This window comes from Octopus bimaculoides, chromosome 12 (genome assembly GCF_046866305.1).
Source record: "Octopus bimaculoides isolate indiv1 chromosome 12, ASM4686630v1, whole genome shotgun sequence".
NCBI lineage: Eukaryota > Metazoa > Mollusca > Cephalopoda > Octopoda > Octopodidae > Octopus > Octopus bimaculoides.
The window spans coordinates 3,526,188-3,553,107 of record NC_142939.1 but is presented as its reverse complement, the minus strand read 5'-3'; the positions used below and the strand labels follow the sequence as shown (position 1 = coordinate 3,553,107).

General features: G+C 34.1%; 1 protein-coding gene across 1 annotated transcript; it reads right to left on the bottom strand.

The window, feature by feature from the left end:
* Positions 1 to 20,880: 20,880 nt before the first annotated feature.
* LOC149132944 (uncharacterized) lies at positions 20,881 to 26,686 on the bottom strand. The gene has a single exon (XM_089360692.1). It carries the CDS (start codon positions 26,142 to 26,144, stop codon positions 25,533 to 25,535), a length of 612 nt encoding a protein of 203 aa, XP_089216818.1. The 5' UTR covers positions 26,145 to 26,686; the 3' UTR covers positions 20,881 to 25,532.
* Positions 26,687 to 26,920: the final 234 nt, after the last annotated feature.

Sequence of the window (26,920 nt, the reverse complement as noted above, 5' to 3'; positions counted from 1 at the left end):
CATGCAGAAATATAAATAGACAGATAGATAGATAGATAGATAGATAGATAGATAGATAGATAGATAGATAGATAGATAGATAGATAGATTTAAATATATATATGCATACATATATATATACAAATATACATATATATATACATATATATACATATATATACATATATATATACACATATATACATATATATATACATATATACATATATATACATATATATACATATATATATATATATATATACATATATATACATATATATATATATATATATATATATATATATATACATATATATATATATATATATATATATATATATATATATATATATATATATATATATATATATACATATATATATATATATATATATATATATATATATATATATATATATATATATATATATATATATATATATATATATATATATGACAGTGGTAGTTTAGCATCTTAATTAGGCCATTATCAAAATAAAAGACTCGAAGACTAGTGCTGAGTTAAAATATTATACACACACACGCACTCACAAACGCACTCATGCACACCCACGCGTACACCCACGCACACTCTCACGCGCTCACATATACATACATACGTACATACATATATACATGTATACATACATACATATAAACACCCACATATATAAACACCCACATATTACATACTCATACACTCACACACATGAAAACACACACATACATATTATATAAATACCCACAGACCACATGCATAGACATGCACTCTAGTACATCCAAACACACATACACATACATATATAAACATCCACATATCATTTACACTTATACGCACACACAGAAACGGACAATACACATAAAACGTACATTGATTACGCTTCTAAAGAAATATAAAATAAATACCTATTGAGAGAGAGAGAAAAAGGCCAATTGGAAGCTCTTTGTTCTGGATAAATCCTTAATACAGCTTCAATATGAAACTGGAAATTCAACCTTTATTCATTCATGTCGTCTTAGACTCATTCATCAAATTTGTAAAATTGATCGGAAAGTAAGTTTTCTCTTCTACTCTTTACTTTCTGTAAATGCGCTTCGTTTACCTTAAAGTCCGTGGAAAGCTGATTAGATAATTATCGTCCATGAATGCAAAGGCAGACGATATTTCCCTGGCTGTCTGGGCCAGATAACAATAGACAGTGGTGTCTAGTAACCCTCATGATTGCTAATTTATGTCTAGATATGTAAATAGGCGCGGGTTTATTAGTGTGGTTTATTAGTTAGGTTGTTGCACTCGAGATCGTGAGAGAGTAAACTCGAGTTCCAGTATCGAGCGGTGCATTGTGCTCTTGTGTAAAACCATTCAAAGCTATTTCTGCCATCACTTCGACATCTGACGTGTGACACGCTATGCCGCTGTACAGGCAATGTCGATTATATGCAGCAAATCCGTTTGTTCACTATAAACAAGCATCTGCGCAGGTTGTTCAGGGAAAAATTACAGAACTGCAATTCTCAGACTCGCTAAATTATCAACATCATCATCATCATCATCATCATCATTATTATTGAGGGAGAGCAGCGCATGCCATCAAAGTGACACTGGGGTACAATTATACGAAGCTCAATATACCCATCATGACTACTCGTCTGATAAGGGTACACCAGGCACATGAATCACAACCACATGTGCGCGACATGATGATCTCATATCAAGATAAACAGTCTCAAAATCCTCACTGTCCCCCAAAAAGCAAGTTCTCCAACAAATTTTTCATACCTAGTTGTTAATGCTCCTAGTATCCCTGGGATAACAGTTACTCTCTTCGTTGCCTACATTCATGCAATTTCATCTTTTAGTAGCTTGTACTTTTCAGTTTTTTCCACCTCATTGTCACCCACTCATGCATCCCCAAATATGGCAATATCTATCATCTTGTCTTCCTTTTTTTTTATTTTTTTATCCACTATGACAATAGTTGGATTTTAAAATCCCATAAGGTCCTTATACTCATTATTCTCAGTGACGCCTTTAAGTTCGTACCATTTCCATGTTCTTTCAAGACCCTACTTCTCACACAATCTCCAGTGAACAAGCTTAGCTACGCCATCATGTCTTTTTTGTATTCCTTTTGGGCCGGTTTGTTGCATTCACTCACAATGTGTTTCGACTTTGCAGTCACACATCCTACAAAGCAGCGATTCACTGCTCTTGTCTATTTGGAACCTGGTGCAATTAGTTCTCAGAGCTTGTTCCTGGACGTTGCATATCAATGTCTCAGTACATCTTTTCAGATCCCCTTTTTACCTTAGCCACCTCCAGCGATTGGTCTTGTCTTTCCTTTCCATTTCTCTCAGGTTTTGCTCATGCATCGTTTTCATTTTCGAGATGTTTAATCTTTGTTTTCTATCTTGTTTATGTTATTATTGCGGTGAGCTAGCAGAATCGTTAGCAAGCCTGGCAAATACCAGTTGCGTACTAGGGTCGATATAACTGACTAGCCCCTCTCCCAGAATTTCAGGCCTTGGGCCTTTCGTAAAAAAGATTATTATTATTATTATTATTATTATTATTATCATTTTTGTTATTGTTGTTGTTATCATTATTATCATTAGTTAAATAGATGTTAGTGCAGTATATTACGTTGTAAAGAAGAACGTATGAGGGAATAAAGAATTGAATTTGGGGATTTAATGTGGAGGTGAAGTGGTGTGTTTAACGGAGAGATAATACGATGTAGAATAAGTAATTAATGTAATGTAATTACTGTAGAGTCTAGAGTGAGTAATTAATGGAGAGCAAAGGAAAGAAAGGAGAAAGGAGATTGAGGTTGAACGATGACACAACAGTAACGAACTCGAAACAGACATTTCCCTTTCAGTCACTACGCTTTGATCCCTACACCTTGACCTCCAAGTTTCGTATTGGATTCGTCAGACATCAGTGAACCTGTAGCTGACGTACTCAATCTCTTTTATAAACCTTCGTTCGCAGAGCCGTGATGTGATGATAATAAAGGGATTTTGTTTTGCAGTGATTTCAAATGTAATCCATACATAAACATAGGTAATATTTGTGGCAAAAGCTGGGCAAGTACTGAAGGCAAAAGCAGAGATTTTGAGGCTAGTTAATGTAGTGACAAAAGAGGTTAAGCTTATATGATAGTAGAATGACGTGAGTATGTTAGATTATGAAGTGTGGCTAAAATAATGAGAATAAGTAGACTTTTTTCTAATGTTGATGGAGGCTGGTAACAACTGTAGGGAGAAGGATTATGGAAGTTGATTTTGAAAGGAGATAGCTAATATTGGGAATAGATATGTAATTAATGGGTGAAGTGGAGGGGGTAATTAACGAACATGGTAGGGGCTTTAAATAATGTCTGTGTGAATGTGTATATAAATGTATGCATGCATGTATGTTTGTATATATATATATGTAGGTGTGTATGTATGTATATATATGTGTGTGTTTGTGTGTGTATGCATAGGGAGGGAGGGATTAATGAGAAAGAAGTAGAAGAGAGAGGGATCTTCTTAATTTGGGGTAAGATATAATAGAAAGAGTTATTAACCTAAATAGTTTTCTTTTTCTATTTCATTACTTTTATGTTTTTTTTATATATACAGTGTATATATATATGATCGCCAGCCGTCATTAATGGAACAGTAATCGTCGTTAAATCCTTGGATGTACAGCCCTCTTAGCTGCTGCTGTGGCAGCTGGTACTACTACTACTACTACTACTACTACTACTACTACTTGTACTAGTACCACCACCACCACCACTAATACCACCACCACTACCACCACCACAACCAACAACAACACTACCACTACCACCGCCACCACTACCACCTCCACCACCCCCACCCCCACAACTATTATTATTATTATTACCACTCCACCATCGTCACTACCACCACCACCAGTGCTATTATTATTATTATTATTAATACCACCAACATTGCTACAACTACTATCATCACTACCGTTACCGTCATCACCATCTCCTCCATCATTAATGCTACTACTACTACTACTACTACTACTACTACTACTACTACTACTACTACTACCGCTGCTACTACTACTACTACTACTTTGACCACCTCCCTTAGACACACACATATTTAGGTTACTGGGACATCAATGAATTGAAAATATAAGTGTAAGTGGAGGAGATGGTATAGAGAGAGAGAGTGTGAGGGGAGAATAGGGATTGATAGAGAGCAAGGAAAGAGGGAGGAAACGATTGCGGGGAGAGAGAGAGAGAGAGAGAGAGAGAGAGAGAGAGAGAGAGAGAAGATTGAAAGGATAGAGAGTGAGAGAGTATCTGTTGAAGAATTGAAGAGAGAGAGAGAGAAAGAAAGAGTGTGTGTGGATCGAAAAGGAATATGTAGAAAGGCGGGAATGGGAGAGTAAGTGGAGAAATAGTGAGACGGAGAAGGAGGAGGTGATGGTGGGGAGGTTGAGAATGAGAGGAGAGGGAGGGGGGAATAATGAGTGGGGTGGGTAAAAATAATGAACGAGATGAATAGGGAGGAGAGACAGGAAGACAGAGAGACAGAAAGACAGAGAGACAGAAAGACAGAGAGACAGAAAGACAGAGAGAGAGAGAGAGAGAGAGAGAAAGTATTCTAATGTAAAAAATGTAAAGGTAAAAGATGGGGGGGGAATAAATTTGATATAATGAAGAGGGGGATGGGGGTAGGAGATGATTAATGTAATTAATGCAGGGAAATAATGAAAACAAACAGAAAGAGGAGTAGAATGTTTTTGTTTAGCAACCGCCGGAAGGTGTCGCTATGTACTTGAAACGAAGGTTTTAGGCGAAATGCTAGTTTTGTGAGGATCTTTTTTTTCTTTTGATTTCCTTTTTTTTTTTTTTTGCTTATGGGAGGATTTGAACCTGGATTTGCTTGGTAGTGGTGATGACTGGTTTATACAACCACATGACCTACTAACAATTAATAGGCAAGCTGAGCCCGCGAAACTTATTCGTCTGTATTGGAGTCACCTTTTAGTGTTAAACGCTTAGCTTTGATGAACCAATTGCTTGTTTGATTAAAAAAATATATAAACTCAATAGATTCGTTAATCAAGGCGGCGAACTGGTAGAAACGTTAGCACACGGGGAGAAATGCTTAACGGTATTTCTATATTTACGTTCTGAGTTCAAATTCCGCTAAGGCTGGCTTCACCTTTTTATCCTTTCGTGGTCGATAAATTAAGTACCAGTTGTGTACTGGGTCGATCTAATCGACTGGGCCGCCTCCCCAAAACTTTCAGGCTTTGTGCCTAAAGTAGAAAAGAATACTATTCTTAGTCGCTTGTTTGGTATGTAGTTAGTTAATTGTATATAGTTTCTTAATGTTAGTTAATTACTGATGGGTGAAGAGCTGACAGAAACGTTAACACGCCGGAAGCGACATTTCGTCCCGTCTTTCGAGGTCAATAAAGTAACTACCTGTTGAGCACTGGAGTCGATGTAATCGACTTACCCTCTCCTCTGAAATTGCTGGCCTTGTGTCAAAATTTGAAATTAATGTTCGTTAATCACGCGGAAACCGGTGAGCTGGCAGAATCGTTAGTACGCCGAGCGAAATACTTATCGGTATATCGTCTGTTTTTACGTTCTGAGTTCAAATTCCGCCGAGGTCCACTTTGCCTTTCATCCTTTCGGATGACAATTGACAAACTTATACTAATTAAACAACTGCATGTCAATTTCGGAGTCAATAAAATAAGTACTAGTTGATTACTGTGATCGAAATAATCAACTCACCCACTGCCTCGAAATTGCTGGCCTTGTGCCAAAATGTGAAAATATTATTATTCGAGCTGGCAGAATCGAGTATCGAGCAAAATACTTAGCACTATTTCTCTCAATTTTTTACGTTTTGAACTCAAATCTTGCCGAGGTTAACTTTGCCGTTTATCTTTTCGGTGGGTGGGTGATAAAATGAAACACCAGTCAAGTGCTGATTTCAATGTAGTTAATGACCCTCTCCCCTCTAAAAAAATATGTTGCTGGTCTTGTACCAGAATTTAAAACTATTAATATGGATATAATTATCCTGTTTGATTTTCTCGACAGCACAAGATCATTGTTTATTTGTTTTAGGGAGAGTTAATTGACTGGACTTATTAGTTTGAGAGAAGGACGAAAAGCCAGGTCGACAGTGTGATCACACAACTGAATCTCGTCATCGTTGAAACAGACTGAGATCCATTTATATCATTGTGTCTCCGTGACATGTAAGTAAAACAGAGAACACGGTTCAATATCCTCAGTCTTCTATTCGTGCTGTTGTTGTTGCTACACATGTAGACGAGCATTTACCTGCTGCTAGGTAAAGGAAGCATAAGATGGTTTATTATTTCTGGAGGACATTGTGCTGCGTCTTCGAGCTGCTGACTGTTTCAAAGACTGAATGAATTTTATGTTTTTTTCTTTGAAACATGAGTCGAATCTTTGAAACGCAGCCGTTGCATCTAACTGCCCACAAAACATTTCCCGTTAAAGCAACGTAATTTGACGTTCGCAATCTATATACAGCATACCACTTAAAAAGTTGTACACATACAAAGTAGCATAAAGAATATTAATTAACATACTGTATACCAATTAAACAATTGTATACAGAGTAACTAATTAACATTCTGTATTCCCATTAACTAATTAATTTTTTATATACCCATTAACATACTGTATACCACTTGACGAACAATATGCCAGTTAAACAAACATACATATTAACAACTGTATACCATTAATGAATTATATGCCAGTTAAGCAACTGTAGATTAATTAATACTGTGTATGCCAATTAATTATCAGTTAAGAGATTGTGCTGCGCTTAACGAATTGTATAGCAGTTAACACGCCGTATTTGTACCAATTAAGAAACCATATACCATTGAAACATGTCTATAATAATTAACAAACTACGTACTAGTTAAACAACTTTAAACCATTTAACGACTGTATACCCATCAACATATTTATTTCTTTATTGCCCACAGGGGGATAAACATAGAGAGGACAAACAAGGACATCGATCTCAATGTATAACTGGTGCTTATTTAATCGACCCCAAAAGGATGAAAGCACAGTCGACCTCGGTAGAATTTGAACTCAGAACGTAACAGCAGACGAAATACCGTTAAGCATTTCGCCCGGCGTGCTAACGATTCTTATTTCTTTATTGCCCAGAAGGGGCTAAGCATAAGGGGACAAACAAGGACAGACAAAGGGATTAAGTCGACTACATCGACCACAATACGCAACTGGTACTTAATTTATCGACCCCGAAAGGATGAAAGGTAAAGTTGACCTCGGCGGAATTTGAATTCAGAACGTAAAAACAGACGAAATACCGCAAAGCATTTCGCCCGGCGTGCTAACGTTTCTGCCAGCTCGCCGCCCTCAACATATTGTCAACCAATTAACAGATATACCAACTAATGCGATATCTACACAATGCCTATAAATAATCTTTACAATTTGATGTATGGAAATGTGAATGTTGCAAAGTTAATTTATGAACACTGTACATTTTTTTCCGTCTTCTGTTTCAGAACCATTCTCAGAGGTCTTTAACTTAATATTCTACTCATCTTACCCGAGCAAACACTAAGTCATTCCCCCTACAAATTCCCCCTTTCTTTTTGCTTACTACCTTCCTCTCTCACTCTCCTCCTACTTCCCCACTCTCTCCCTCTCCTTCTTCCTACCCTGTTTTGCCAGGCAAGTAAGCCGCAAGGATCAATGTTCTACCCCTGCCTGCAATACCGCTGTGTGTGTGCCACGTAAGTAAACCACGAGGAGAGTTCAATGAACTCTGGCTTCTGAAATTGCTGAAGTCGGTGCTGTTACTTTTAGCACATATCTCGACACACGTTTACCTGCTGCCAGGTAAAGGAAACATGATGGTTTACTCACTTTTAGTGGGAATTGTATTGTCTTCAAGCTGCTGACTGTTTCAAAGTCTGAATGAAGTTTATTTCTTTTCTTTGAAACACGAGTCAAATATTTGAATCGCACCAGACAGAGCCAGCTTCCCGCCAAACATCAAGGTTATCACAGGTAGCAAATCTTCACGAATGACAAAGGGTATATATAAACTAAACAACAGTCTACAAAGTAACGTACCTCAACTTACGTCGGCAACTGGTTCCAAAACATACGACTTAACTCGAAAACGACGTAACACGAAAAAATACAGTTTAAGAAATTTCTTAGCCCATTTCTGTTTCAATAAATGGTATCTACTTAGGCGGTGAGCTGGCAGGAACGCTATCAGGCCGGGCAAAATGCTTCGTGGTATTTCGTCTGTCTTTACGTTCTGAGTTCAAATTCCACCGAAGTCAACTTTGCCTTTTATCCTTTCAGAGTCGATAAATTAAGTACCAGTTGCGTATTGGTTCCTTGTGCCAAGAGTAGAAACGAATAAATGGTTTGTACATATCTTCACATTTTTTTAAATCTGATTCTCCACTTCAGTATGGTTTTGGGTGTGTTTTTTTTTATTGTTATGCTTTTTCAATATGTTCGTTGAGACTGTAGTAAATTCAGATAAATGGACGTTTATTAAGTTCTAAATTTTTTCGTTAATTTCTGTAAAATAACAACGTGAAGTCGAAAAAGTTATAACTCGAAACTACATAAGTTGAGGTATGCTTGTATATTGAAATGTCTTAAGTCTAAGTGTAAGAATATTTCAGTTATTAAAGAGGGAATATTACTTATTTATCCAAGACGACTAGCTGACAGAATCGTTAGCACACGGGAGTTTTATCCTATAGGTATGTATGTATGTATGTATGTATGTATGTATGTATGTATGTATGTATAGATGTGTGTATGTGTGTGTGTATGTATATATGTATATAGTAATACAGAGGAGATCAGATCAAATGGATCTTCCTAAATTAACCTAGAGGCATATCTGCGTATCACTGTATTTCATTATGGAGAAATATTCTCGATGTAGATAAAAAATGTCAGTAGACTAGGCCAGTCCAGGACGCTCTCTATGTAGAACGATGTATGTAAGCATTTCGAAGTAATTATTTTCTCGTCAGTATCGATGGCAAAATGCAGTGACGACAAAATACGAGTACGACTATGTCTCAAACATATTCGAACTGGTTAAGAAATTTATATTCATATAAATCACAGCTTAAAGTTTCTAATCTGTGTTTTGTTAAGACCAGACAGTTCTACTAGTCAAAGTATTTTGATTGGAATCTAATAGGAGAGAGACCTAGTCTTGTAGTTAGCTCATAATTACTAATGAGGAAATGATTGCTTCGAAGTACATCCATCGCTCGGGATAGAGGGCGCTCCGAACTGACCAAGTGTGTTTACACTTTTTTGTATTAGATTTGTTTATATATATATATATATATATATATATATATATATATATATCAGAGGTTGTTGAAAAGTTCCTGGTTTTAAGGGTATCTCAGAAGGCCAGACTGGAGGCCCAAACTTCCGAATTCTTTTATAAAGCTTAGAAAAACTGGAGGACCAACCGCTGCAATAAGTGTGTGAATCTAAGAGCGAAATATATTGAATAGAATCATAATTACCTGACGATCCTGTATTTTCTTTTACCCTGAGCCAGGAACTTTTCAGCACCTCCTTGTATATATATATATATATATATATATATATATATATATATATATATATATATATATATATATATATATATATATATATATATATATATATATATATATATATATGTAATGTATACATATATATATATACATATATATATATATATATATATATATATATATACAAATATTCTATAATTATAAACATAATTATAATTAGGGGTCAGCTAATTGCCTCGCCACGCACCGAATTTAGAAATAGGAGCTAAAACTCCTTTTCTACTACCGTAAAAATCTCCCGGACAATAACACACTTTTTTACGTAGGCAAAAAGAAAAAATAACGAATCCACACAACTCAGATTAGCTACATACGCGTTTCGAGATTAAAGTAAAATTATATTTACTTACTTATTTCCCATCTTCAGTGTAGCATTTCAAATATAAATTGGACAGTGCTAGGATTAAATATGTACGCGATCAAGCGCCATCGCATAACTGATATTCAACCAGCACTTCCAAAAATATACAGCCGAATGTGAGCATATATTTATCCTCAATACCCATGTGTGTGTTACGAGCAATTCTGCAGAAACTGCAGTTTTCGATCAGGGATATATATATATATATATATATATATATATATATATATATATATATATATATATATAAATGATTTCTTACTCAGGCTCAAAACCTTCGCAATTACAAAATTGAATCAATGAAAAATTGTGATGTTTATTCCATTTCCAAGAGCAATACTAAGATAAATGCCTAAGATTACTGAGAGATGAAACAAAGAAATGAAAGAATTCGAACAAATGAATTTTGTGAACAATTAATGACGGACAGAGTATCTCGTAGAACATTAATAGCAAGAGAAACCTTTTCAAGATGTTATATTTTTATAATCTTTGAGTCATTACTATTTGTTCCAAAATAGATTAATTCAGACTTTGCTAATTATAACATCGGTCTTTCACAATCTTTCTCGTTATTCTTCTTCTATTTTTGTATTTTCATTCATGATTGCTATAGATGATGTCTGCAGATTATTTTAATCCGGCCTTTTCTTAACCATTTGGTAAATATTCAATTGAATCTGAGAACTTCTTAGTTTTCGAGATCTCATGTGTTTTACAAGGGCGAGTAAGAACGATAAGTACTCTAGAATGAGAACAAAAGCTAAGTAAATCAACCATATTTACCGTATTTCTATGGAAATAGAACTTTTGTTTCAATTAATTTTTTAAAATAATGAAGTATTTAGTAAAATAACTTTCTCATTATTAATTTCTGTTCAGAACAGAAATTAAAATGAAATTTTAATAGAAGATTTTAATTTAGCTCACTTTAAGGAGGTTTGGTGGGAAGCGCGTGGCTTAGTGGTTAGGAGTGTTGGGCTCATAATCGTAAGATTGTGGTTTCGATTCCTGGACTGGGTGATGCATTGTGTTCTTGAGCAAAACACTTCGTTTCACATGATTCCAGTCCACTCAGCTGGCAAAAATGAGTAATCCTGCGACGGACTGGCGTCCTATCCAGGTGGGAAATCTTTACACCATGGAAGCCAGGAAACCTGCCTTATGAGTCTGTGACTCGAGAAGGAACTTTACTTTTTTCTCTTTATTTTTTTTTTTTTAAGCAAGTTTATATCACAGAACTAGGGACGGTCTCAGGCAGCTTGGCATCAAAAGATACAGCAGCGGGTTATGAAAGGCTTTAGAATAAACCAAGACAAGGACAAAGGAAAATTTTCATTTCGCGTTTTTAGTATTTGGATGTCTGCAATGAAGCCTTGCTTTGCATTTTGCTGCTCATAGCTCTTCACATTACTTCATTTGATTATTTTGAATGACAACATTTATTAGAGTTGAGTTCATATGGACCAGTTTGATTGTCTGAAGATAATTAATTTTCCGTCAAACAACCCAGCAAGAATCCTCTCTTTTTCAAGTCACATCCCTAAGAAGATTTGGATTGCAAGCTAATAAAATGTTAACCAGTTATGCAGTAGCGAATTTCATCGTCTACTCTGGCCTAATTACGGTTTCACTACGGGTACAGCCACTCTTACATCTTAAGAAGGATACGATCCACGAACTGTCCGATCGTTAGGAATGTGTTGGCATTCTTGATTCTCATCATTAAAATCTGTTGGCATTCTAGATTCTCGTCGAAACAAAATATTAGAGTCAATCAGATCGCAACCAGACTGTTAATCTTCTGAATATTTCAAATATTCTTCTCGTAAATAATAAACCATCAAAACTGTCTGCGATACGAATTTATGATCAAACATCTCAAAGCGACGAGATGGCTGACTTGTAAGCGCGTCGGACAAAATGCTCAACAGCATTTTCTTCCGGCTCTTTTACCTTCTGATTTTAAATTGTGCCAACAACCACTTTGCCTTTCATCCTTTCGGCGTCGATAAAGTAAGTACTAGTTGCGTACTGAGGTCGATGTTGTCGACTTGCCCGCTTCCTTATAATTGCTGGCCTTGGGTCAGAATTTGAAACTATTATTAAACAGCTCATAAGTAATGTCAGTTTTTACTCTCTTTTAATCTTCAACCATTTTCAGATTATTTACATTATTATTAAAAACGTTGTATTAACAATAAACAAGATGAGGACAAATATCCGTCAATTGTAAATCATGTACATAATTCCTCATCTCTTAAATATAGAAGTGAATTTTCAAATTATTCTACCAAATCTTAAATTCATAATTCATATTCAGCTTGACTTACCTAGTTGTTGTTCAGATCAACTGAGGCCGTTTCATTTTCTTTAAGTGGAATAAATTTATCTACTTTTTTTTTAGCAGATTGGGCGATAACATAGAGATCCCCTTGCTGGTTAGCAAATTGCTATGAGTTCGAATTGCTTTTGTTCACGTTTTAATTTGTTCCTGAATAGAACACTTCCCCAGTCCATCTGGCTGTTAATAGGTACTTGATCATTTTGGTTCATCTTCAGATCAATCTCTGAAGTTATTTAATCATCACTATACTTCGCTGTGGTTTCTGCAACCTTTATGATGCTGCTTTCTCTTAACTTACTTTATTCATTTTCTCGGTGTAATCTTCATCACAAGTCCATTCTTTTCCACTCTAGGCATAGGGCCCGAAATTTTGGGGGAGGGGGGGCAGTCGATTAGATCGACTCCAATACGCAACTGGTACTTAATAGGATGAAAGATAAAGTCGACCTCGGTGGAATTTGAACTCAGAACGTAGCGGCAGACGAAATACCGCTAAGCATTTCGCCCGGCGTGCTAACGAATCTGCCAGCTCGCCGCCTCTCGTCACAAGTCCATTGAATAGCGTCTGCGACAAGGTAATGATTTCCAGATTTTCACGTCAATGTTTCTAATCCTTTCAAAAAGGATTAATGCTTCTAATCTTTATTCAAAAGATTAATAGCATAGATGTTTTTAGCCTTTCTTTGGGAAAGCTATGAACATCACTGTAGCCATTCCTACTTTCCTTATACACACCTGAAGATTTTGCTATTATCGATATTTACAATATTTGTAGATGACTAGAGATTATAACCGCGAAGACAACTTGCTATGACTGGTGGCTATTTTGTCCAATTCTTACTGCATTTTACATTTTACAAAGTCGTTTCGGTGTATAAGTCAACCTACATTTTTTGCCTGTAAAAATTTTGATTTGAATGCCAGAAAAAGAGGTATCTGCCCCTTTTAATTTTTGTCTTACTAGAATAAATTTACCTTTATCAACAATTTACTGTCTGAAGCACTTTAGATTATTTAATCCATAATGTTGAGCTGCTTCTCAATCTGTAATGCTATCGTTCCTTTCTCTAAAAATAGTATTTGACGACACTTTGTAAATGAGACAGAACTTTGAATTGTACATACTGTATGTATACTTTGAATATGTATGTATATGTATAGGTGGAGGCGCAATGGTCCAGTAGTTAAGACAGCGAACTCGCGGTTTCGATTCCCAGACCGGGTGCTGTGTTTATTGAGCAAGAACACCTAAAGCTCCACGAGGTTCCGGCAGGGGATGGTGGCGAACCATGCTGTATTCTTTCACCACAACTTTCTCTAACTCTTTCCTCCTGTTTCTGTTGTACTTGTATTTCAAAGGGCCAGCCTTGTCATACTCCGTGTCACGCTGAATCTTCCCAAGAACTACGTTAAGGGTACACGTATCTGTGGAGTGATCAGCCATTTGCATGTTAATTTCACGAGCAGGCTGTTCCGTTGATCGGATCAACTGGAACACTCGACTTCGTAACCGACAGAGTACCACACACACACACATATATATATATATATATATATATATATATTTATAACGTTTTTTTGTGTAAGCAAATAGTAATGCAGTTAATATAATATCCTGATGCGTTCTTACAGGAGTTAAGTAATCAAAAGTTGGTTTTCAGTCTCAGCTATGTTATAAAGCTCCAATGATTGCCAATGTCGACGAATTTATTACAAATCAAAATAAACAAGAAGATAAGAGAAAAATAACGAATTCAACAAAATAATTTCAAGTTTCAACAATTTTATTTAATGTTATCTTTTTGTAGATTTTTTTTTTGTTATATTTTTCAGTCTTGTACAGAAACTCGAGGGGTCACCACGAGATATATTGCATTGAAAGTGCATAGTTTCCATGATTCTTTCATTTCATCAAACATACTTCATACATTCCATATGATATACATAATATATATATACACACGTTGAATGTATATATACTTATATATATACAGGTATCATTATCATTTGCAACAAATGCAGTCACATTCCATGAACAATAATTTAAGAAGGCGAAGGGAAAATATGAAAAAAAAGACGGTTTTTTCCCCCTTATTAATATGTTCTTCATTTTCTTTCACGAGTTTTTTTTCTCCTCATTCATTATATGTACAATATAAGCTTGCAAAAAAAAAAAAAAAAAAAAAAAAAAACATATGCAGAAAGCTTTATTATCACACACGTCAAATTCCTCAATATCATCACAGCTTCTCGGCAGAAGGTACCGTCACAGAAGCACCAGACCGAATATAAAAAATGAAAAAAAAATTTTTTAAATTGGGTAAAATAAAAATAAATAAAGAGTTTGTTTGGTTTAGTTTATACCAGGGATTTTTGAAATAGGGCCGACGCATTTCTATTATTATTATTATCATTATTATTATTATTGCTACTACTACTATTTTCATAAGAAATAAAAACCAAATGGGAGAGATAGAGGAAAAATTTCATTCTAAAACCTAACTTTTCAGGGGTGGAAAGAGCGGGTATGTCTACACATACACTTATATGTTTATATATAAACATATGCATACACTCACATAAGACTCTTTCATAACAAGGAAAAATTTAGAACACAGCTGACTCATAAATTGTGAGACAAACCGTGTATGAAATGGGGGGGAAAAGTGGGGAAATAGTGCGTGTGCGGTGTGCGCGCGCGCTTGAGTGTCTGATTAAATAATTGCATTATGTCTCTAACCCTTCCCCCATCACTACTACACATTCTGTCTAGAAACCTTTGCGCATTTTCTATGTCAGACTCTCTATAACATACATTCTTAAAATTATCTTTCTTTTTTTCTATCACTACTCAATTTTATAAAACAGCGATAAGAATTCATTCTTACGATGACGATAAATAAAATAACCCTATTTTGTAGTAATATTTCGGGAACGGCCTTAGCAGAGACCCAATAATAGAACAGATGATGTATGTATGTATGTATGTATGTATGTCTATGAAGAAATGCGAAGACACTAATTTCCTAATCCTAGAATTTCAGTTATTTTTCTCTTTAGGTTTAGACGTAATATAGTATTACATTTTTTTTTTAAACATGAAAGCGAAAAATATGCCATGTGGAGTTTTATTATGTGGGAGTGAAGGAAAGATGTAGCTACTTCCCGCATCTTACAGCTTCATCACCGCTATGACTAACTACCATTGACACAACACAACACTCATACACACACGCGAACAGAGACCGCTCACTACCAAACATGCTATCTCTATATCGACATGTAAGTAATAAATAATAGAATCTATAAAACTGTGTGTGTGGATGCGTAGTAACTGTGTGTGTGTGTGCGCGCCATGTCTGCAGAAGCCCCTTTCCAACCCTAAACCGGAGTCACGAGGAAGCCGAAAAATCGATATATCAGCAGTTGCTAGGCAACCACAGCACACTGGCAATCATCATTATCAGCAATGGTAACAGCAGCAGCAGCAGACGCGGCCATTGCACACAGCCAATGAGTATCTTCGCGCCAGAATGATAACTCTTACTATATATGGCAATTGGTGCGCTAACTGCCTTCTCATGTTGAAGTGCATTTACTTAGCTCTACGCACACACACATATACATGTATATACATATATATATATATATATATATACATACACACACACATACTTATAGTTTCTGCTGATTCTACTACTACTATTACTACAACTACATCAAATAATGGTTGAAATATAAATGTAAAGAAAGAAGGACTTATAAAGGTTGATGTCTAGAAGCATGTCTACACAGCCACACACACACACACACACACACACACACAAGGCAGGCTCATATTGAGACGATAGACTAGTTCTGTAGTAGCCAATGGAGAAAAGAATATTGAGCATTCATGAAAGCATAATTTTAAATATGTAATTTCATATGGAGTTGAGTTCAACGTAAATAACATACAAATTGTCTTGTAAAAACAACAGTACAAGAACAATGTAATAATAATAATAATAATAATGATAATAATAATAATAATAATAATAATAAAACAAGGCTATTTTACAACCGCGAGCTGTGATGACATCTTTTATCACTGCTTTCATACCAACTTCAGTGCTTGTTACTTGTGACTAATTGTGTGATCATATATATATATATATATATATATATACATATATATATATATATATATATATGCATATATATATATATATGCATATATATAAATATATATGTATGTATATATATGTATATATATATAAATATACATGTATGTATATATATATATATATATATATATATACATGTATGTATATATATATATATATATATATATATACATGTATGTATATATATGTATATATATATAAATATACATGTATGTATATATATATATATATATATATATATATATATACATGTATGTATATATATATATATATACATGTATGTATATATATATATATATACATGTATGTATATATATATATATATATATACATGTATGTATATATATATATATATATATATATACATGTATGTATATATATATATATATATATATATATACATGTATGTATATATATATATATATATATACATGTATGTATATATATATATATATATATATATATATACATGTATGTATATATATATATATATATATATATATATATATATATATATATATATATATATATATATATATATATATGATACATAAGAGCACATACATATGCATATACTCTCAAATAATAATTTAAATGACAAATTTGCCCATTCACTCATTATTTACACAACAGGATGCATTGGTCCCAATTTTACAATGAATTCAATATAATTATGTTGTTATTTTTTTTATATATAATTTTCCTCTCCTTTTTTTTTTTTTCACGAATTTCATGAACTGGAGAGAGAAAGAGAGAGAGAGGGAGAGAGGGACAAGGTGAAATATCTGTGTAGTAATGAAAATATAAGACAAAGCCTCTTATTTAATCTTGAATGAAACAAGAATCAAAAGGACAAGTGAGCAAGAATTAATGATCTAAAAAAAAAACGTATTACATTTTATATAATATGTTGGACACGAATGTAACACTGACATACAAAACTGTCAGATTAGCATAAGAACAAAAAAAAGATTGATAATAATAGTAATAATGACAATATTGCTGCGACATAAGAAAATTTGGAGCATTGAAGCAGCATTGGAAATGTTTATTAGATTTAGAAAAGAATGGTAAAAAAAAAAAGAAAATGGCGGTGGAATGATATCAGAATGTAAGGCGGAACTTTTGTTAATTACGGACAGAAAATTTTAGCTGTCAAGCTTTTTTGTTTTAATTTAATTTTTGTCAAAAAGGACAAATGTTTTAGGCCGAAAATGTGCGTAAAATTCTGTGATACGTCACCAACAAAGTGTCTGACATGTGAAGTGACAGTTCCAAAGGTCTGTCCGAGTGTTCAGAACTAGCACCAAACTAACATTGGAACATTCATCAATCTCAATCAGTCTTTAAAAAGCCCAGTATTTTTTTCTTTCTAAATTTATTTAACTTAATAATTCTCGATACAATTTTCGAGAAGCCGCCAAAATCTGGAATTATGTGAAGATTGTCAAAGCTTAAAGGGGACGATGCAGAACGGAAAGACTTCAGCAGTTGGCTGGTTCTATGAAAGATCTCTGCAAAATGTTGATCCATGGTGAAAATGAAGTAGCTAAACTAGACGAGGAAAGTTAGTTAACTTGAGTTAGTCTCTGACCAGTGAAAAAACTGTGACAATGATCAGCAGTAAAACAGCTTGTATTTACTATAATCGAACTTATCCCAAAGGATTCATCTTAATCCCTCCTTCCCATTGAAAATTCTATCAGCCAGTAATCATTGCCGTGAATTCATTATATAATTAAGCCGAACGAAGAGTGGTTATTTGCTTGATTGTAATAAACTAGATAAAAACCGCACCGAAACACACAAACTAAATCTGTTAATCTAATCTCAGTTAGCAAAGGTGTGTTTTCTTTTTGGCCTTTTTTTTTTTATTTCTCTCACTAAGTAATTCGCTTGACTAAAACCTGAATCCTACAGATTAGAGGCTTGAGAATACAATAATCAAATAGAGAGCTCAGTAGCTGCTTCCAATGAAATGGAAGCGTTTAGCAACAGAAATATAACTATGTATATGTAAGAAATACGTGTAACACTTTCTCTTTGAAAGAGAAACAGATGTGATACTCTCACACAAACACACACATAGACCTTCAAAGCAGGCAGATGCGCACACTCACTGTTGTCAAGAACATAGTGTAAGATAGGAGCCAGCTGCATTTACAGCATTAACTGCACTTGTGATCTTGAAGGGGTTCCATACACCCACTCCTCCTACACAAAACTCCGAAATTATCTCCCTTCGTTACTGAATACTCAATATATATATATAACGGTTTTGTTTCTTTATTAATGCTTGTTGTTATTTTTCCGCCTTCTGAGGCCAAATATCACTATTAAAATAGCTCATCCGTGCGCGGAACACGGAGAGAGGGATATTGATATCGGCTTTTGAAAAAGTTTTTTAAATATTTAAAGCTAAATTGTTGAACCAATATTGAGTTTAATTGAATAACTTCCAACGTAAACGAATTCGTATAATATATAAAATCTCATTCTCACACTAAGTTGTGTTCTTTTGCTTTGAATGGTTGAGCTCTTTAGGGGTTCACCCCCTTCTCTTTTTCTCTCCTCTTCCTTCTCGCTCTTCAAAAGGTAAAAAAACGGTTGGTATGAAACCATTGTACGAGTCTGAAAAGCCAACAGAGAGGGTGAGGACCTAAATAACAGAAGGCAGTGAGGTATAATTTGTACAAATAAGAAGATTCTATAAAAATATATATTGATAAATATACAATCCAGAACGTTTGTAGTTCTATATCCTCATATCAAAAAGAACAAAAACATAGGGGTGAGGGATCGCAAGCCCTTCAACAAAGACGAAGAGGAAGTATTTGATGATCCACAAGGAAACCCATATTTCCAAGCCCAACCCTAACCCATGAATAAAAAATAAATAAAAACTGTCTGATCCCAAGAAATTGTTTTTAAATTCCATCCCAAACTACAAACTATAAGTTCCTAAGAAGCACCGGCGAAATATCCGACTCCCGCAGGGGGGGAAAAAAAGAGATTTAACATAAGTATATAAGTTGAAATGTCAATAGAAAACCTTAAAAATTCAGGTTGATTGTCACAATTATTGACCTACAAGGCAAAAGCAGCCGTCAAATTTTAGTTGACTTCCAAGTCAAAATGTGACCGTCAAACGATATCAGTCAGTCAACAGAAAAGGTGCAGACAGAATTAATGGAATTCACAAGTTCACTGCCAAAACCTCTGCTGCATCAGTTCTTTAATTCGGAAAAATTACCTAGACTATATATTATAAATTCTCCCCATCTCTGCTCATCTTACTGAAACCAACTTTTGCGATAACTAACCTCTTCATCACGATATACATATACATACACACACACACACACACACACACACACACACACACACATATATATATATATAGATATATATATATATATATATATATATATATATATATATACATATGTAATATAAGTTATGTTAATTAATGTTATGTGTATGTATATTGCTGTTCAATAAAGTTGGGAAGGACTTTTTACTAGCGCAGATTTTGACTTATAAAAAAGACAGACGATTAACGTTTAAAAAAAATGTAGCGAAAAGCGTTCATACAATTTTTGCTTGTTCTTGAGAGAGAAAAATAGAATTTTATGATCAAACTTCCCAGAAAATTGACGAAATGAATGGTCATAATAATAATAATAATATTAATAATAATATGTTGATCTAATACATTCTTACATTAGCTTGGCGCCTAAAGTGTTCAGGTGTAGGCCGATACATTCACGCTTTTAACTCTCGAGTATTTAAGCGACGTAACTCGTCTTTTTTGAACTGGAGAACGAAACCGGGGCTGTAACTCAGTCTGTAAAGATTTCACCGAAGCACCACGGCGTTCAGCATTGTAATGTTAATTAGTAATTAATAAATAATAATAATAATAATAATGCAATTTTAAGTGACTGCATCTTGAAGAGAGTGCGGTGTATTTGGATAATAAGCAAGGTACGTATATTAATGGAATTTAAATAGGTGAATATCTTTTAGAAAGGGAGGAAATAATAACAACAATAACAATTATATTGATGTTAATTTGTGGATGGCGATTGTAGTGATGGTTATGATGATGATGATAACGATAACAATGATAACTGTGATAATAATGATAATGATTATGATGATGATGGTTTATGAATTTTTAAACTGCCACAAAATTCAAATTCAAAATATCAACATCATTTATGTAGGGTTTTTCTTTTTTTGAAAAAATGTGAAAAAATACATTATCAATATTATCATTATGCATTAATTTCTTTCTGACTAGACAGACACAAGGAGAGTAGTATGGCTATTATAAGCCAATAGAATCGACTCTGGATATTACTGGTACTTGTGTGTATATATATGAATTGGCTGGAATCAATCGGGAAAACGAACCGGTAACTAACTCAGACACAGACATATTGGTCTTTGCTAAACAATGTCGACGCGTGTAAGAATAGCACCGAAAATCGCAATTGATCGAAGTAATCAGGTTCTAATTAAGGTTCTAATTAATTTTATTTTATATATATAATTAATTATGTTGATAGATGGTGTATAATGAATTTAGTCTAAGTAAATAAATTAAAAGATGGTATATAGCTCAGACAGCATTGAGGATAGTTTCATAAATATGTTTTTAATGATTGATTGATTGATAATATTGATAAATGTAATGATAATGATAATAATGATAATAATGATAATTTATAATAGTAATCGTGGTGGTGATTATCAGCCTTATATATAACAATGTTCAACAAAAGATATATATATTTTATATATAATATACATGTATAAATACACACACGCACACACATATATATACATATATATTATATTATTATTCAAATTCAATAATTATGAAAAAATAAAATAGCAAGCAAAACAACGTCCAAACTGAATATTATAATGAATACATTTTGGTAGAAATACCGTTTTCTGTAAAAAAAAAAAAAAAAATCCCTCCAAGACGTGAAGATTGTTTGGAAGGGGAAAATTGATGAAAAATGTGAAGGGATCATATTATATGTATATATCTTATAATGTACATATAAATACTTATATTTCATATATATTATAATAGATATGAAAAATTAATTAAAATTGCATTGATTTTGTTTAGAAAAGAAAGAGTACTAAACAGAATTGGGGGGGGGATGAAAAAAATTCTGAGTGAATATTACCAAAGGAATGCTTAAAGGAAAAAAAAAATTACTAAAAAAATATAAATATTGGGAAAAAAAATTCATGTTATATAAGAAAAAATTCTTTAAATGAATTTAATTTTAATGGTCAATATGTTTTTTTTTAATTTTTCTCTTCACATTTTTAACAATTTTCGGTGAAAATATTTCATCCAAATTTTTCGTCTTTTCTCAGAGTAAAAAAAATAGATTAATATTATAATTAATATATGCAAGTATATACATATATATATATATGTATATATATCACATATCTTTTACTTTTTTTATGTCAGATGTATGCAGTTTTGGATATTTATTCTTTTCTTCTTGTTATGGTTATACGATATTTGTATATGCATGTTTGTGTGGGTGTGTGGATATAATGCACGTCTGTATAATTTTATGTATTTTTTGCGTGTCTGTGTGTGTGTGTGTGTGTGTATTGTGTAATTTTGTCATGTTTTATGTAGTGTGTATGTGTGTAAGTGTAAGCTCACACATCATATAGCAGATAAAAAAAGATACCCTTTGTTGGAAGCAGAATTAAACGCTGTGGCAATCATTCATCTCCCAAAGATAGTAGTAGTAGTAGTAGTAGTAGTAGTATGAGGAAACCTATTCAATTCATTGAACTTTTCCCATCAACATTAGACAGAGATGGATAGGGAGGGATATATATATATATATATAGAGAGAGAGAGAGAGGGGGGGGGGTGAACATGACATTGCTGACATATTCTCAGCTTTGTAAACCTAGGAAAACATTGAAGGGCAGAGAGAGAGCGAGAGAGAGAGAGAGAGAGTGAAGGCTAGAAAGGCATGTATTTTTGAGAGGAGACGAACTCCCAGATCGTAGAATACATGCAGCAGCAGCAGAGAAAGAGAAGATGTGGAGTGAGGAGTTGTAGGGGATGCTACAACGTCTATCCGTGAATGACACAAACTTGAAACAGCTTGTTCATTACACTAAATTACACACACACACACGTACAGTTAGTGTGAGATGTGCGTGTGTGTTTCTATATTATATAGACCTTTGACATCCTTGAATGACCTTTATGTAAGGTAAGTGTCTAGATATAGAGATAGAAAGAACGATAGAGAAAGAAAGCGAAACCCCTAAATTTTTGAGAGGGAAAATGCTATTATATAGCTCCTGCTACTGACTGATTTTACTACTACCCACTACTACTACTAATACTACATGGGCATGAAAGGAAGATAGGGATACAACCTAAAATAGCTACAACTAAGGTTTGAGATTGGGATGTAAGTACAGTCTGATGAGTACCAACTTGCACACCAACCTCAAACGTAGTAGTGCCATTCAGTGATGCGAGGTTGTGATGGTTATGGCACCTCTGTAGTGTGAGCCAATGTGGATTTGTTGTGGATAGGTGCGTGGTGGTTCGAGTGAACGTGTGTGGATTTGTATTGCGAAGTGTTTTGCTGCTTGAGGTTTTCCATACGGATTTGATCTTTCCCCACTGATTTCGCCATCCAAGTAGGAAATAAAATAAAACTGGAAGGTTGAATTTTTAAAAAAAATGAGAGTAAAGAATCTTTTTTTTTCCTCCTCCATATGGAAAACTAAAAAAAAAAAATTTGTTTAAAAAAATTTTTCATATCAAGTTTCGGGCGAAACGTAAAACCAAGTGAGTACATAAACACTCCCTGACTTGGAATGGGAACTATCCGCTTGGCCCATTGCGCCACTCTAATAATAATTTTTTAGTAATAATAATAATAACAATAATCACTTTGATCTGTTGTTAAAACGGACCGAGTGAAATTAACTGACCACATTAGAGCAGTAACATTGTTATTTTTGCCTGTGTCTTGTAGGTAGGGATTGCATCAGCAGTAATTTTTTTTTATAACTTGCTCGACAGTTTTTTTCCTGTCAACACTAACGAGAAAGAAAAACAGTAAACAAATATAAATAAACGATTTAGTTATTATTTTCTAATTATTGTATTAAGATAATGACAATGATATTGAAGGTCAGTAGAGAACTTTGGACCAAGATTGCCATAGAAAAAGAAAAAGAAAAAAAATTAAGTGCCCGATCATCTTAGTTGATTTCTTCCTCTACCCACTACTCTCTACTCTCTCACGCTTTTTTTCGCTTGCTAGTCGCCTTCCCCTCCGCCTTGTAAGCAACTACTACCTTTACTAGTAGTAGTAGCACCAGCACCACCATCGCTAAGCGCGGACGGTGTGCAGGTGGAGACAGGGAAAAGATGCGGCAACTCGACCGAACTTGTCTGCCTTTTTAATTACAACTTCTAACGCGCCAGACAGCTTGTTCTCACGGAACAAGCACAGAGAGAGAGAGAGGAGGGGATTAAAGAGTGAGACAGAGAGAGAAGTGGGAGGGTGATCGCTGTGACTACCACCACCACCACACTCACTGTTCTTTTCCCCCACATTTTCCATTGAAAACACAAAACTCAAATTTACACCTACACTAATGTTTACATACATGTAAGAACATATATATATATATATATATATATATATATATATATATATTTATATATATATACACATACACACACACTCACATTTAAATTAATGCCTGATACATTCTAATACGTACGTACATTTATATATATATATATATATATATATATATATATATATATATATATATATATATATATATATACAACGTACAAAAATGCATATACTTGTATAGATGGTCCCATTAGTAATGTCCTGGCTAGTATCATGCATAAAAACGACCCAGTGTCTGATTACGAACAACAGGGAGCAGTATGTGAACTATTAATGTAATGTACAGAAAAAAAAAACACAAGAGGAAGCAACTGCGATTGATGTGTATATATACAAATACGTATGTATATATATATATATATACATATATATATATATATATATATATATATATATATATATATATATATATATTACATATATATGTATGTATATATTATGGGCACTAACATTTTAAACATATTTCTCTGACAATCGATAAAAAAAATAATATAATAACGGGGCTGCCGTCCCCCACCGTATGAAAATATATTAGAAAAAAAAAAGATAAAATGAAACGGACGGGAATGAACTACTGGCGTGCAGTCGAGGCAGCGTGGCAAAAAAAATATATATATATATGGATGTATATATATAATATATATAACAATAAAATAAAGTAAAATTAAAATTCTGTAGCTGACCCTGAAGAGGGGCAACTCAACATCTGATGAAGGAACTCACCGAGCATTAGTCAAATTGATTTCGACACGACACCACACGGAGTCTCTCGTTTGTTGTCTGTCTGATCGAGGAGACCAGGCTGATGTTGATACTTATCGAGTGCCCGCGGTAAAGGAATACATATATACAAAATATACATAGATATATGTAGAGTTTTTACATATATAAACACTAGTAACATAACGATATACATACACTTTTAACCAACGGGATCACTTACTTTGAATAAATATCATTTTAAGGAAAGAGTTAGTAGTTAGAATTTCTCAAGTATGAGTCTTTCTGCTTTGTTTTTTCTTTTGTTTTTTTTTTCCACGTTGAAAAATATATATACATACACACGCATATTTAAAATATGTTGATGTGCGTACATATTGAACTTTTCTCGTTTAAAAAAAGTCTCCTCCTTTCCTCGTTCTTCCACAGTGCCTTTTCCCCCATTCAGTAGAAGTGGAATCTGTAGTTACCTTCTCTTCCTCGTTGTTATAATTTAAAAAAAAAAATACCAAACCTATTTCTTTCTTTAAGCATCACCGCTTCCTATACTATCGCTTTCGGGGGTGGAGGAGCAGCTGTCGTGTAAATAAGAGTCGTTATCGTCTTCTTCTTCCTCTTCTCCTAAATGGCGCTCGTCGTTCTCATCTGGACTTTCCTGAATAGGGTCCAAGTTAGACATAGCCGATATCGTCCTTTGTCGCTTACAGCGTTGGGGCAAAGATTTTGGTTTCCGTTTCGACTTCGCCTTAGTTTTCGTTTTCGAGCTGAGAAAACGCATGATGGATGTTAGAATTCCTTTGGCACCATTAATGGACGAATCTGTCCTGTCGTTGCCGGATTTGTCCGACTTTCGGTTGCATCCCGGAATCTGCTTAGCATCCATGTTAGGCATTGATGTCGACATAGGTCCACATCGACGTCCGTACATCTTGGAGTCGCAGAGAACTGGTAGTGACTTGGAACCGTCAGCCTTGACGATGTAACTGTAAGTAAATCCATGACGGTCCTTCAGCGTCACTTGATACGCCTTGCCTGGCTGCAATTTGAACTCCTCGTTTAATTTCCCGTTCTTATTGTTTCTACCTTTGTTCTGGTTAGAAACAAACGGCATATAGCCACGTGTAGCGTTAGGAAACATTGTTGAATTTCCTTGTTAAATTAAATAAAATATATATCTGTGTGTATATATTATATAGAGTAGAATATATATATATATGTATATATATATATATATATATATGTTATGTAGTAAGTCTTGATTAGCTGTAATTATCTCGTGGATAATACTTCTTTGACACACTAGCAGTTGTAATGGTAGTCACTCGCAGATACAATTATTTGATTTTGATTAATCAAATAAATATATTTTGTTTTTTATGACTGTAGTTGATTGTTGTTGATAATGAAGAAGTTTTGGAAATTATAAAAGATTATATCCAAAGTAGTGGAATAGAATGTTTAAAAGCCAAGTCTGGAGCAGAACTGAAATAGTTGTTTCTCGAAGGCCTGGCAGTAAGTCTAATGTTCAACGATCGCACCTACAGAACATAAATTGAATCGGACCAATAAGGCTGCGTTGGCACAGATTCAATTGACGTCTGTCTGACAACAATTTAGAACATGCCAGATTGGGGGTGGAAGGTTGTAACTAGTGAAAAACTCTAGCGCATAATTTTCTTGTCTAATAAAGTCACAGAATCGCAGGAAACTTATTGAACACTTTCCAATAATGTTGGAAAATATTTTTTTAAGATTTAAAACTAACTTTTCTGTTAATAAATTAAAAGAATGGCTGGTATTTTTCCATGAAAGACTAAGTTGCTTCCACCATAATAGAAGTGAACTCGCCTAGATAATAAATATTCATGAGCTCCAAGGCTTCGCGCGAATATTTCCCTCCCATACAATCGCAGG

Coding starts and splice junctions, on each gene's coding strand:
- LOC149132944 (XM_089360692.1), bottom strand. CDS start 26,144: ATGTTTCCTAACGCTACACGTGGCTATATGCCGTTTGTTTCTAACCAG.